The sequence below is a fragment of the Lathamus discolor genome, chromosome 1 (genome assembly GCF_037157495.1).
Source record: "Lathamus discolor isolate bLatDis1 chromosome 1, bLatDis1.hap1, whole genome shotgun sequence".
Taxonomy (NCBI): domain Eukaryota; kingdom Metazoa; phylum Chordata; class Aves; order Psittaciformes; family Psittacidae; genus Lathamus; species Lathamus discolor.
The window spans coordinates 72047352-72061084 of NC_088884.1; the positions used below are offsets into that span (position 1 = coordinate 72047352).

The 13733-nt window shown below is 44.5% G+C and overlaps 1 protein-coding gene across 2 annotated transcripts in view; it reads right to left on the minus strand.

The window, feature by feature from the left end:
• The window catches only part of ABTB3 (ankyrin repeat and BTB domain containing 3), a 171780-nt gene that overhangs the window by 65219 nt on the left and 92828 nt on the right, over positions 1-13733 (minus strand). For both annotated transcript variants that reach the window (XM_065679529.1, XM_065679538.1), the window contains exon 2: positions 8256-8405. In XM_065679529.1, the coding sequence (XP_065535601.1) occupies positions 8256-8405 (150 nt within the window). The remainder of the gene's footprint in view (positions 1-8255; positions 8406-13733) is intronic.

Consider the following 13733-nt stretch of genomic DNA (forward strand, 5'->3'; position numbering starts at 1 on the left):
GTCCTGTTAGGACACTGTGTGAAGCAGCAGCAGGCTGTGTTTCTAGCATGGCAGCACCCTGCAGGTAGCACCCATCAGTCTGATAATGCTGGTCTGATCATCCATCCAACTGCCCATGACTCCAATGTGCGTAGCCTGCTCTCGGGAATCATGCCCTGCATGTTGACAGCACCAGTGTTACCTGAGTGAACATCATCCCCAAGCAAAGAGGGGGCCAGAGCTGTAGACTAGAGTTGTGCTTGTCCTTCAGAGTCCTTAATGTCCTCCTTTGTCCTGCCCAGACCATGAAAAGGAAGAGAACTGGTCAGGGAACTGCACTCCAGATGTCAACTCCATGTCATGGCCAGCAGTTTCCAAAGTTTCCTCCTTTACAAGCATGTGAGCCAGGTGTAAAACTCACTTTCTTGACACGGGCTCATTTCACACCTAAGTATAAAAGTCTTGGGTCTTTGTGTTTGCTCATGAGCAGCTCTGGGGAGGCTGTATTGAAAACATGATTTATAACCCTGATAATAAAACCACAGTCTGTCCAATCAGACTGCTACCTGGTAGCCATGGCCATCCTGCATCCTTCCCAAACTTTAGCTATGCTTCTCTTCCCACCTCCCCGTTTCCTCTGGTGTCTGCACTGAAGAGATGCATTGCTACATCTCACGCCAGCCTATGCCTGTAAGTGCATGAATGTGGGTGAATATGAGCAGTTGAACTGTATCTCCTGTACCACAGCAGACTGCCTCCAGCCATCTACTCAGTCAGCCACCCCAGCCATCCCTACACTCTTGATTTCAGCTATGCTGTTCCTCCGTGTTTGCTGTACCTCTGGTGCTGCATCAGTCTCTTATGTTTCAAAAGTGAGCTGAGCAAAAACTGCTTGAGTGAAATTTCTCCTCAAATAATTTATTGGAGGTCTTTGCACTGTTAACTCCAGATGACACACCTATACCAGGAAAAGAGCGCACAGAGAGCTAGGTGGATGCACACTATAAAGCGTTTAGTACATATCACTGCTCACAATGCTCTTAGCACAAAGTGACTTCCTACATAAAGCTATGCTATTCTTGGCACATAGTATATTCCAGATTCAAGAGGCAGCTGCCTGAGGCTGTGGGTGCATTTGGGGTGCCATAACCCACAGTCAGTGGAGCATCCCACATGCCACAGATTCACCACTGAGCTCATCTTGCAGAAACGTCCCCATCTCAGCCATCTCCACCTGCCCATACCACGCCCCTATGTGAATTTGCTGCTCCCAGCAACCTTTTCCTAACAGCCAACTGTCTCACCCACAGAAGAGCAAACGAAGGAGCTGTGGTCCCAAACTCCGAATTCAGTGCCAGAAGAGAGGACCAGGATACAATTAGCCCTTTTCCTGACAGTGGCTTCCCTGTGGCCTCCCACAGATTATTTAACCTTTTATCTCCCCTGATCCCACCGTCACGAGAAGTTTCTATTTATATTACAGAGTAGCATTCGTGTGCGATTTAGTGTTTGCAAAGCCTTTGAAGACTGAGAAATTAGGGACTGGATACATTCCATGAAGAAGCCACAATAATAATTAAACCTTCTCAAGTTCACATGCCTATTATAACAACACTATTACCTTCAAAATCTCCAATCCAATGTGGCAAGCGTGATGTTTGTGTTTGATTCCTCTTAAACCACGTCAACTCCAAACAAAACAAGCTTTGACTTGGATGAGCTATTCATCTCCTGACCTAACGCAGGGCCTTCCCTTTGCAGACTGCTACTGCCTTGTGGACCACTGTTCCCAGGTTTGCTTTGGCCTGACCTAGACCCATGTGCTCAAACTCTGAATTTAAGAGCCCCCTATGGCTGAAAAGGCCAGCTGAAGAGTGCTCACTCTGGCTTGTCTGATTGCCTGTGCTCTGCACAGCAGGGACAGAGAGCACTGCAAACCTAAGGAAAGAAAAATGCCCTTGTAACACCAAGTGTGGTGTCATGCACAGGAGTTCAGGGGTGAAGAGAAGTCTGCACCTCAAGGGTGATGTATGTGAGGGAGTCCTGTGCCAACACAGTGGTGTGTCACAGACGGCTGGTGAAGGACTGGAGCTCCAGCATCCCCCACTCACCAAGGCGATGCCTTTTGCCTCTAATCATCAAACCTGAGTGGGTTCAAATGCATGAGATAGAGGCCCTGGAGGAAGAAAACCACCTGCATGGCGATAAGACTCTGGCTCGTCCCCCAGGAAGGCAAAGGTGGCTGAACCTTATCTGTGGGGAGAGCCAGGGAGCCCCCAAAGGAGTGCTGACAGCAGATGGGGACCAGGAAAGTGACAGCTGCCTCTGTTCAGCCCCTGTAACTCCATGCTCAGCATGGCAGTGAAAGGGAAGGTAAAGCCTTAGCAGGGTATAGACTGGTATTTTCAAATTATCTTCCCCCCTGCTTCACTTCACTTATAAATAAACGTATTGCTTTATGGTTTATGAGAGGGGGTATCTCAGGGGAAAGGGGAGAAAAGCAGGGGGTCATTTGGGGCTATTTAGAAACTCATAATCCTTTTCATGCATAGACAGTGAATAGAGGCTCAGGTCCATCACCCAGAGGGAGCTGCAAGAGGCACAGAGAGGCTAGGAACGCCTGCAATCAGCTAGCACTTGGAGGCAAGGAACTACCTAACTTTTAAGCACTGCATTAATCTGTCATGTGCTCACTGAAGGGACACCTCAACAACTTCTCTATCTGTTACACACAGAACAAATGATGTGTGGATTGCAGCGAGGAGTAACCTCAAACAAAAGGTCCAGAAAGTGGTGGCAGAGTGAGGACATGGAGATCTTGTGCAATAACCCAGTGGAGGGCCCTCATAAAGTAGATCTATCACCACAGGTGAAGAATGCCCACACAGGTTGCCAGTCTATGGCCAAACCCTACGCTGAAAGGAGCACTATGATCTGAATTCAGGTTTTGGCTAGTACATGCACTTAGCTCAGCAGTACATTGCATGAACCGAACCGTTCACAGGGACTAAGCTTTGGCCTTTCTCTACAATGCTGCTTAATCTGCAAAACGTATCTGACAAATAAGGCTTTTGTTCTGGCAGTAAATAAGTAGATCACTTAAAATCAACCCTCCTTCAGGTGCCACTTTTTCAGCAAGCATGTTTACCCTGGTATTTGCTCCTAAGCATAGGTTTAACCTCTTGATTACAGGACGTGAATTGGTTTGTATGGCTCCTGCAGTGCTCCTTCCCGTTGGTTGCAGAGGATGAAAAGGCAAAAGAGAGGATGCCAACTTTCATCATCTCCTCAGCTGGGGCTGAGAGGAGAAATGAAAACCAGTATTGTTATGTACAATCAAATTCTGACTTATGCTCAAGCAGTAATCCTTCCTTTCATCCCTAAAAGTGTGCTGAGATCTACTGGGAGACTGTTAATTTGGAAATATATACATACAGAACTGCGGAGGCCAACAGAGGATGATGGGTTGTGTTTTTCCTATGGCAAAAAGGAAAACCTTGCTGTGACCTGATGTGGAGGAAGTATCAGCCTGAGCATCACAGCTGAGAGCCGCTCTACGAGTTAAACACCATTCAAAGGGCAAAAAGCTTTGAGATCAGCAGTGCTAAGTCACATCCACATCTTCAGATTATCCTAGTTTAAAGTAAAACATGGCTACTCATTGTGGTTAACAACAAGAGCAATGCCACCACCACCAATCACCACAGTTTGTGCAATACTGGGTGGCAAACTTCTCACCAGGAAAGCCATAGCAGACTGGCCATCTTTGGACTTAAACAGTTTTCTGTTCTAACCTGAAGACATGCGTGAAGACACTGTTAGGATGACATCCTAAAACACAGTTAATCCCTATGTGAGGCTCAAGGGACACAACCTTCCTGCAGCCCTATGCAATTGTGCCTCAGGATGGGGTGGTTGTCTGAGCTCTGCCATACACTAAAACCTTACATTCTTCACCTCAAAGCAGTGAGGAGGGAATATTTCTTAGTGACAGGATTGGTGCTAAGCCTCTGCTCTTCTTTGTTACTAGCTACATGTACACACAAGAGAAAGAGGGTCCTCCTCCATCCAGCAAAATACCAGTGACCTCCAGTTATGAGCCTCATCCCTTCTGCATCTGGGCAGCAGCATTTTTAGATGGGTGATGAACAGGTTTGTTGGAGTGTTATGCCGTTAAATACAACCTAAATGTTTGTGGATTGTAAACATGCATATAAAGAAGAAAAAATATTCAAAGGTCAAAATGAAGTATCACGGAACCTCTCAACAGCCAAAGCTCTCCCTAGTACTCTTTTTCTGTTCAGTTTACTTATTTTTCCCCCTCTGAAGGGGACGAAATAAAAGAGAAGAACTAGAAATCTAGCAGAATCCCCAAAACCTTCTGAACCACCCCCCAAAACAAATCTATTCCCTTTCTCCTCTAGGTCTGGTCTGGAAATACAGAAAACTTAGGAAAAATTGGGGGGAAAAAAAGTCTCATGAAATATTTGCTTTAGGATTAAACAGTGAAATAATGTCAGGCTGCTGTTTAAAATCCTATTATTTTTGCTGTGCTTCAGTTCTTCCCAATGTTCTCTATATAATAAGCATTTCAAATGAAATTAAATTATTTTAAAACACACTGTATAGGCTATTACAATTCCTGAATACTAAATGCCAATATAACATGGGCCAGATTTATTGTTGTTCCTTAACTTTGTGCCGTGTTCATTATATTTTAATGAATAAGGTTTCACATTAATTTTTCAAGCTTTTTCTTTGGAATCACGCATTACACTGTAATTGCATTGCAGAATTAGGTCTCTATTTACATTCTCCTCCTAAGTCCTGGAGATGAAACCTTCCTTTGATTTTTTTCCCCTAAGTCAGCAACATCTCCTCTTTCTCCTATTTTCAGGAGAGTGCCCCAGGGCCAGTAGTGCAGTGATGTTACCTCCCCTCTCCGCCTCCAGGCAAGGCAGGGCCATTCCAGTGACAACCAGTGCCCGCTGCCTGCCAAACCTAGGAGCTGAAAACAGAAGCAGGGTTTTGGGGGGACCACAGCAGCATCTCTCAGTCCAGTTGTTGTACCTGCCTGGCTGTAAGGACCCCTCAATGGCATCCTGGGTTGACCTCTTCTGCAGAAGGTGCTGCCCTCCTGCTATGGTTGTATTCAGCATCCCACCTTCCCCCAGTTTTCTCTAACCTCTGTCACCGCTCAGGGAGATGCAGCTCACCTAAATGGTCTTTTCTAATAGGAAGACAGCATAAATGAAAAATCGAAGGGAGCTGACAACTGAGGGCCACCAAATGTAGGGCAAGATGAAGGCACCACAAGATGCAAGGCTTTTCACCTTGTGAATCCATTTTCCACCTGGACCATAGTGCAAAGAAAAGTAAGGAGATTTGAGCTGAAACCCAGGTGCTGGGCAGTAAACTGGGCCCATTTGCCAGCTGCCATCTTACAGGGCACAGATTTGATTTCCTGCTCTCCAAGCCTTCAGCAGGTCAGCAGCCGGCTATGCTGCTACATGGAGGATGCTGGGCAGAACTGAGAGCAGGGGAAGCCTTTCCTCCGCATGCAGGCACTTGTTAATTCTAGCTGTTCCCTGTACTTGCAATCCTTTAATTATTAATGTCAATAAACTATAGCAAATATAATTCAATTAGAATTGCTTTTTTTGCCTTTTTTTGCCCTTTTTTTTTTTCCTGAGACAAAATTAAATTGCTTTATTGCAAGATCACTCTTTGCCCTTGTTTTTTGCACTCTTCTGAAGAGAACAGAAATGAAGTCCTGGCTCCTGGGATACTGCAACTGGTGGAACATTGCGGACACATACGCAGGAACTGCCTCCTCTGTTGGTCCAGTAGGCCAAGCTTCCGCCCTTGCCACTCACTCCTGGATGCTATCTCCTCCTCCTCTTCACAAGGGCTATCCTCTTAATTCCCTCCTATCCCCAGAGAGTCTCCCTCATCACCTTTATTCATCCCCGCATGAGCAGGGGCTTTTAGATACCTAACCCTTCCCTCATATCCCACATTCTCCACGCCAGAGCTTGCTATATCCTTTTTCCTCTCCATAACACCACTTCTAAAGCTCTCCATCCCCCTCACACCACCAGGGTAATGATAAATCCTCCTTTGCTTACTCTCTCCCCGCCAACGTGCTCTGATCCCCAGGTGTTCCCCGCTGGCTTCTCCCCACTGCTCAGGGTTTCTGCCCCCACGCTGCGGTTTCCCAGCCTCCCTCTATGGCAGAGGATCTGCTATAATCTCCGGGTCACAGCCTCTGCTGATGCCAGAGACAGATACACAAGCACTGAGCAAGAGCAAACCCCTTTGTACCTCCCACCCCTCCGTTTTCCTTACATTTCACAACCTTCTCCCCAGATTCATGGGGTTTTGAGCACCGACATGCTGCGCCTCCCTCCACATTTCACAACTCAGCTTTGAACTCTGCACTGCACTGCTCCACAGCAAAGATTTCAACCCAGCTAAGCATCAAACCTTGCAAGCTTTGCCAATTACCACTCCTCCTACTGCTTCTTCCCTGACATGTGTCTGCTTGCAGCGGCTGGGGAGGCACTCTCGACGGTTGTCCAGAGGGTTTTCTGGAGACCTACCAGCATGCTGGAGGTGCCAACCTCTCCAACAGCTGCATCTAACTCCCACTGATGCGCTCTTTCCTTCGAGTTGGCCACCCTGAAGAGTGTTTTGCCTGTGTTTGCAGTCAACAGATACACAGAAGGCAAACCCTACTAACCAAGTGTTTGAATCTAAGCTAGGATTACTTAGGGATACTTCTGGGAATCAAATTTGAAAGGGGGAGAAGGAGTAGTAAAGGAGTCTGGACATACAGAGATCTTCATACAGAGACTCAAAGAAATACAGGATGAATTTAAAAAAGTAATCCTGAAATATCCGCAGATTTACTCATTTATTAAAACACAACCCTATGTACTTCTAGAAAGAGAGCTGTATCATGCATAATTTAGTTGGCACACAGACAGTAGTGTTGTGTGTTTCATGAGCGTGAAGTAAATAAGCATAAATTACTTAATTTGAATAACACCAAACACCTGATTCCAGAGGCAGCGCAACACTTCACACTAAGGCATGTGAGTGCTCTTGGCTTGTTGATGTTTCATGAAAGCAGAGAAAAATTAGCAAGCTGAAAACAGAAAATCATTTTGTGGCTTGCCAACAAACATCCATGAAGCATCCACATGGCTCATGAGCAACAAGTAAACTGAGGCCTGACAATATGATGGAGCTACAGAGAAGACTCCCACTGCTACAGAAAGCACCAGGAAAATGAACATGAGATCCCTATGCATGATCTTTATGATGCTTGTAACACAGGATTCAGTAGTGAGAACAACAGTAAGCTGGGTGGCCTGTATCTTCATAGGTTTGCGTCCTTTCAGTTGCTCCCCAAAATCTCGTAACATCTCAGGAAAAAAATACTTGACAGTATTCCTGACAGACCTCAGAAAAAAAAAAAAAATCCCTTTTTTTGTCTGAACGTTTCTTTTTTCCCCACAAATTGCTTCCTATCTCTAACTATACCATAAACATGTGATTGGAAGGCCTTTCTCTTAATAAGTTTAAAAAAAGGCACTTCTCCACATCATATGAGGGTTCACATGGCTTTTGCTTCCTAAATTCCTTTGTGCTCGAACCAAAGCTTTCAGATTTTGACAGATATCACAGATTCTCCCATTTCTTAAAAAGTATTTTGATTAATAGCATATAATTTATCTTCCAAGGGCAAATTCCTTTGGTGCAGATTTCAGCTGTGGTTCTTTCCTCTGCTGGAACTGAGAAGGAAAGGCAGGGTGAAAGACCCAAACACAGGTGGAACTAACTCCACTTCAAATTTGTGACAATATTTCCTTCGCTTACTGCAGCCTTCAGCTTTTTGCTTGCCTATCTCAAAGCAGGCATCCCAGTGAAATGAGATGGAACACCGATATAACAGACATTTGTAAGTCTGGCCAAGCTGTCAGGTGCTCTCAAACACAACAGAAAGAGGATGAAATAAAGCACCTTCCACCTTTAAAAGGGAGAGGAGTGTATGCAGACAAGTCACAGGCATTGTTATGAGACTGCCCAAGACTCCTTTCATCCTATGGCTTCAGCTTCCAAACTAGCCATGGAACATAAACATGGCCTGAATGCCTCCCTCAACATCACATGTGCCCCCTCATCTTTTCTCCATATAATCAGGCAGTGCAATTGACTTTGCTTTACTTTGAGGAAGGAAACCCAAACATTATCAACGGCCTTGTACTTACTGAGTTCAGCAATGCTCCCCACACGAGTAGCAAGTAAAGACTGCTCGATGGTCCTCAGCTCTGACTGGCTGAACATCTGCACTTCCCCAGGCTTATTGGACCTTTGCTGGTCTTTGTGAAGGTTCAGGCTGTCCGGCAGGCAAAGAACACCTACAGCGGATAAAAAGAAAGCAGAAATCCATTGTAATTTCAGCCACTATGGATGACTTGGCTGCCACCACCACATCACTTTAGGGACATTCCAAGACACAGAGTGTGTGTGCAGAGCTCAAAGACAGTCAACATCTGTAACTCAAAGTCCTAGGTGACTCATGCTCTTGGAAGTAGCCCTCGTTAGCTCTTCTGAATATCCTTAAGTCACTTACAATGTCAATTAGGGATAATTCTAAGGAAAATCCTAGAGAATTGCCCAAGGAGGATATCAAGAGTGTTCCAAAGAAGCCTCCTAGAAACTACTCATAAATACAAATTTATTAGAAAATGGCATCTCAGCAACACAATTCTTAAAGATTGGCTTCAAAATTATAAGACAGATGATACAGTTATAGGATTCTCCTCTAAGAGAAATTCCATCATCAAATGCCAAAATAATGGACAGTGTCAAGATGCTCACAGTGTCATTGATGGGCTTATAGAATTTCTCCTGTAAATACAACTCCTGACAATTGAGCTGCTAGGGCTTCAAAAGCACATTATGCAGAAGCCCTTACAGCAGTGAATTTTTGTGGGGCAGGGCATAAATAAAGCTACGGAGATATAATATTTTGCATACATATTTATTCAGGCACAAAAGTCACTTTCTACCACAATATCTAAACCCTCAGGCGTAGATAGAGGGCACACGCTTATTAATCAAAATCACTGTCATGCTGAATAACAGAACTTATTTACAAGAGCAAACACTGCATTACCATCCTTGGGTAAGAGACACATGAAGTCCAGCTTGGAGAGTAAGCTGTCCTCCCTTCCTGAAGGTTTGTGAACAGCCAGCTATGGCCATGCTCTTCACAGCACTGCCCTCCCAGTCCCTCTGTGACACACACAGGTGGAGACCCACTGGAGGCAGTGGAATTGTACTTCTTTTTGATGATTAAATTTCATTGTATCTCTGATTCTATGACATGCAACAAATACCATCGAATACAAGCCATAATAGGAAAAATATTTTTTCCATTAGCTCTTTCTATTCCCACCTTTTAAGCACAGGGCAGAAGTTCTGCCCTTATGGGCCAAGCAGACTTTACAAAATGTGTTAAGAAAGAGATACCTATTTAGTGGGGTGTTTTTTTTTCAGAGGGAAGAACTTGCTTAGTTTACCAGGTCAGCAAATATATGGCATCTAACTCTACCAATCAAGCGTTCTACCAATAGGTACAGCATTGAGGTCCAGTGGAGCATGGCTACCTTAACCTGTTTACCTCAGTTATGCAAAAGCCCCACAAAACTCACTGCTTTGAAGCACTGCAAGACCAGGCAATGCACCTGAGAGGGGATGCTTCTCAGACACCTTGTTAGCTCCACCAAACTGCCTTGGATTCCCTCCTCACATGTATCTCCTCCCTGCAAACAGTTTAGCCTAAAAGTTTTATTGGCAGCACAGACCTAAAAACACCCATCCTGAGAGGAGTGAGGTGATGCAGGTTCAGTAAGCATGTTAAAACCAAAAAGCAGGGGTATACACTGGGAAAATTTGGACCAAATGTCTTGCTCACTATTGCCATGAGATAGCAACCTAAACCAAAATCACCTTCTGAAGAGCCGGCAGTGTGCGCTTGCAGCCCAGAAAGCCAACCGTCGAAGAAGGTGACCCTGCCCCTCTACTCTGCCCTCGTGAGACCTCACCTGGAGTATTGCGTGCAGTTCTGGGGTCCTCAACATAAAAAGGACATGGAACTGTTGGAACAAGTCCAGAGGAGGGCCACGCGGATGATCAGGGGACTAAAGCACCTCCCGTATGAAGACAGGCTGAGGAAGTTGGGGCTGTTCAGCCTGGAGAAGAGAAGGCTGCGTGAGGACCTCATAGCTGCCTCCCAGTATCTGAAGGGGGGGGTATAGAGATCCTGGGGATGGACTCTTCATTAGGGACTGTAATGGCAGGACAAGGAGTAACGGGTTAAAACTTAAACAGGGGAAGTTTAGATTGGATATGAAGAAGAAGTTCTTTACTGTAAGGGTTGTGAGGCACTGGAATGGGTTGTCCAGGGAGGTTGTGAATGTTCCGTCCCTGGCGGTGTTCAAGGCCAGGCTGGTCAGAGCCTGGGGTGGCATGGTTTAGTGAGAGGTGTCCCTGCCCATGGCAGGGGGGTTGGAACTAGATGATCTTAAGGTCCTTTCCAACCCTAACTGTTCTGTGATTCTGTGCACAACAGCAACACCAGAACAAATTCCCTAATAGCCTATTTGAAATGCTAGAGATAGAGGAGCAAAAGCAGCCACTATCCCAGCCCTGCCTCTGATCCCAGGCTTGTAACAACTACAGAAAAACCATATTAATGTGTGGAAGGTCACGAGAGAGGAACACAACCCGTGAGGAAGCAGCCTGGAGAGAGAGAGCAGGACATCTGACACAGCAACAGGGAGGAAAATTAAACACAGAGAGGTAAGGGATAAAAGGCGACAACAGCTTATCAAACAAGCCTCCAAATCCTCCTGCCATTGCTCAGTGGCTGACTCACATAAACACTTGGTGCACTGATCAACATTTATATTCTGGGAAGGTACAGAGCTTGAGGAATACAACACCTGGATTTAAAATGCAGACTTTCTCACACACTGTAATAAGTATTCTCTCTTGGAAATCCTTCTCATTTATTTAGATCATTCTTTATAATTTTAATGGATAGAAATTAAGACCAAATTGGAAGAGCCTTCCCTGCAGAAAACAGATGTGTAAATGAGCTAATATATTTTAAGACGTTTCTAAAACCAAGAAATAGAGCACAAACACATTTATAGCATCTTTAAAAAGCAAATATCCAAGAAAAAGAATCTTTTTCAGTGAAAACACACCTTAAGCATGGAAAAAATATTGGGTTAAGATACCTTTTTAATAGTAAGATTCAAATGGCTTAAATCATAATATGTACTGCAGAGATTTCTCCAAGAAGTGGCATATAGACATATTTTATTCTCTACTTTGTCTATGATTCTGTTTTCACAGCCAGGCTTTTCCTTACAAACATCCCTGATGATTAATTACTCTGTTCTTTAGTGAGGGGAAAATACTCTCAGGTTTTTGGATGAAAAGTGAAAATGAAATGTAAAATGTACCACTGTTAGAAAACTTAACAAATTATAGGATGTCATGCCAAAGGGTTTTACTTGGGTTGGAGGTTAAAGACATGCAATAGCCAAACATCTGACACTTAATACACCAGCTTCAAAACTATAATTGACCACAGTAGGTGACCAGTTCTCATGATTTTGCGAGATCAGATCTGGGTTTTGCCAGTATGGAGAAAGGGAATTCTATGGCTTGGCCATGTAACTCTGCCAATTTTCTAGCTTCAACTGTTTTCCCCCCAAATTAATAAAAATCAGTGAATGAAATGCTTTTTAGAACAAAAAACCCATTCTCTTTTATCAGTGTTTGACGTAAAGCTCAATTTTACCAATGAAAGGCTATGGCAGGGAATTGCTCCTAGGCAAGAAGTGGAAAGGGAAAAGGTAAGAACTCTGCGATTATAAATATCTTTTTCATAAATATAAACATTTAAATAGCCACCACCAGCTTTCACTGGCTTGGCTACAGTTCAGCTTCCTTATTTTGATTCTGTGACAATCGGTATTATCCACTTGCTTTTTCAGCAGTGTCTTCAGCCATACTGCATTGAACTAGACAAACACATGAGGACTTCAAATTTCCAGTGGCCTGAAGAAAAGGATGTTTTCCCCCTTGCTTTCCCATCTGTCACTGCTGATGCTATCTGTCATCTTACACCAAAGATGTTTGTGAAGTATCTTCAGAAATGAAAGGCAGTTATCTGTCTTTTCCTTCAGCTGTTCAATGTCCTTCCTTTCTGCACGGTTACTCAAGCCTGTGTGCTTCTTTGCCCATTATTTTATCCCTCTTCTTCTCTCTGATTCACTAGAGTGGAAATTAAGCAGTCAGTTGCTGCCCAACAAATATAGAGCCAGACTCACTCAATATGCCCCTGGCCGCTCTGTGCCACCGAGCAATCTACAGCAGCCATACGTTGCATCTGTGACTGCTGTGAACCACTGGAGCAAGGCAAGACAACCAAAGCATTCAAGTGTATTTGGATTTTGTCACCTCTTTCAGTGCTTCCCCATGTCTGTACCCTCCCTGGGGCAGGGATCTGTCTAGGACTTGTCTGCAAGGAGACATTCAGAATGGGCCGCACTCAAAATTGCTTTATTCACTTTGCCCTTGGCCTCAGGGTACCCTGCACTCTGTAGGTAAAAGACTGAAGAGAAATGCAGAGAATACATTTGAAAATCAGCAGGATGCCAAGAAAAAATAAAATCACAGTGACAAGCTCCTAATGCTCCCCCTCCCAAATCTCTAGAGACAAACAGCATCATAGGGAAAATCTGATGTACAATTAATACACCCCACATTTTTCCTGCCCCTTGGGCTAAGCTGTAACACAAGCCAGAATTCAGCCCCCAAGGACTTAAAAATCCCAAACCAAAGAAGTATTGCACAAAATGACAAAGTGAAGACTGAAGATGCCCAGACTAATAAAAGAAGCTGTTACTTTAAACCTTCATGCAAACTCACCCGAAGCCAGGGTACCTGATACCTCTATTCCAGTTTTCTCATGCACATTTCTACCTCTTGGACTTGGTTGAGGCACCACCCTCCACTACAAGGCAGATTTTGGCACAAATATACATACATTCTTGCATACTCATTTTAGACCTTGCCACAGAGCTGTCCATGCTGTCCTTGCAGCATGACAGAAGCATGCATGGATAATGCAAACATCCCAAATTCAGGACCTGGCAGCAGCCTTGGCAGAGCTTGAACGTTCTCCTCAGTGTCTCCCCAGCAAAACAGCCTGAAGGACCTGATGGACCAGAGCAATTCCAACACCTGATGCAGCAGCGGTTATTTGACCCTTCTTGCTTTCAGGGTAGGAGAAATACAGGGGTTGTAGCCCAAATCTCACCTAAATACAGAGGAATTGTTAAAAAAATCTAAGCCCTCTCCACTGTTTCTCTATTTAGACAGATATCTGCACTTATTTATATACCAGCTGTTGCAAAACATTTGATTCCTCGAGTGCTGGCACCTACAGTGCCTATTTTCCAGGATCAGCAGTTGGCACATTCTCTCAGGCATAGAAGGCTGTTGGCTTTCCATGGATCATCTATCGCTCTTGGCACCGCACAGCTATTTACGTTGTGCAAAGGCAGATCAAAGGGCAAAAGAGCAAAAAATAAGACCAGCAGTCTTTTATATATCACAATGAATGACTATGCAATGTGGAAAACAAGAAAACAGCAAGTCTG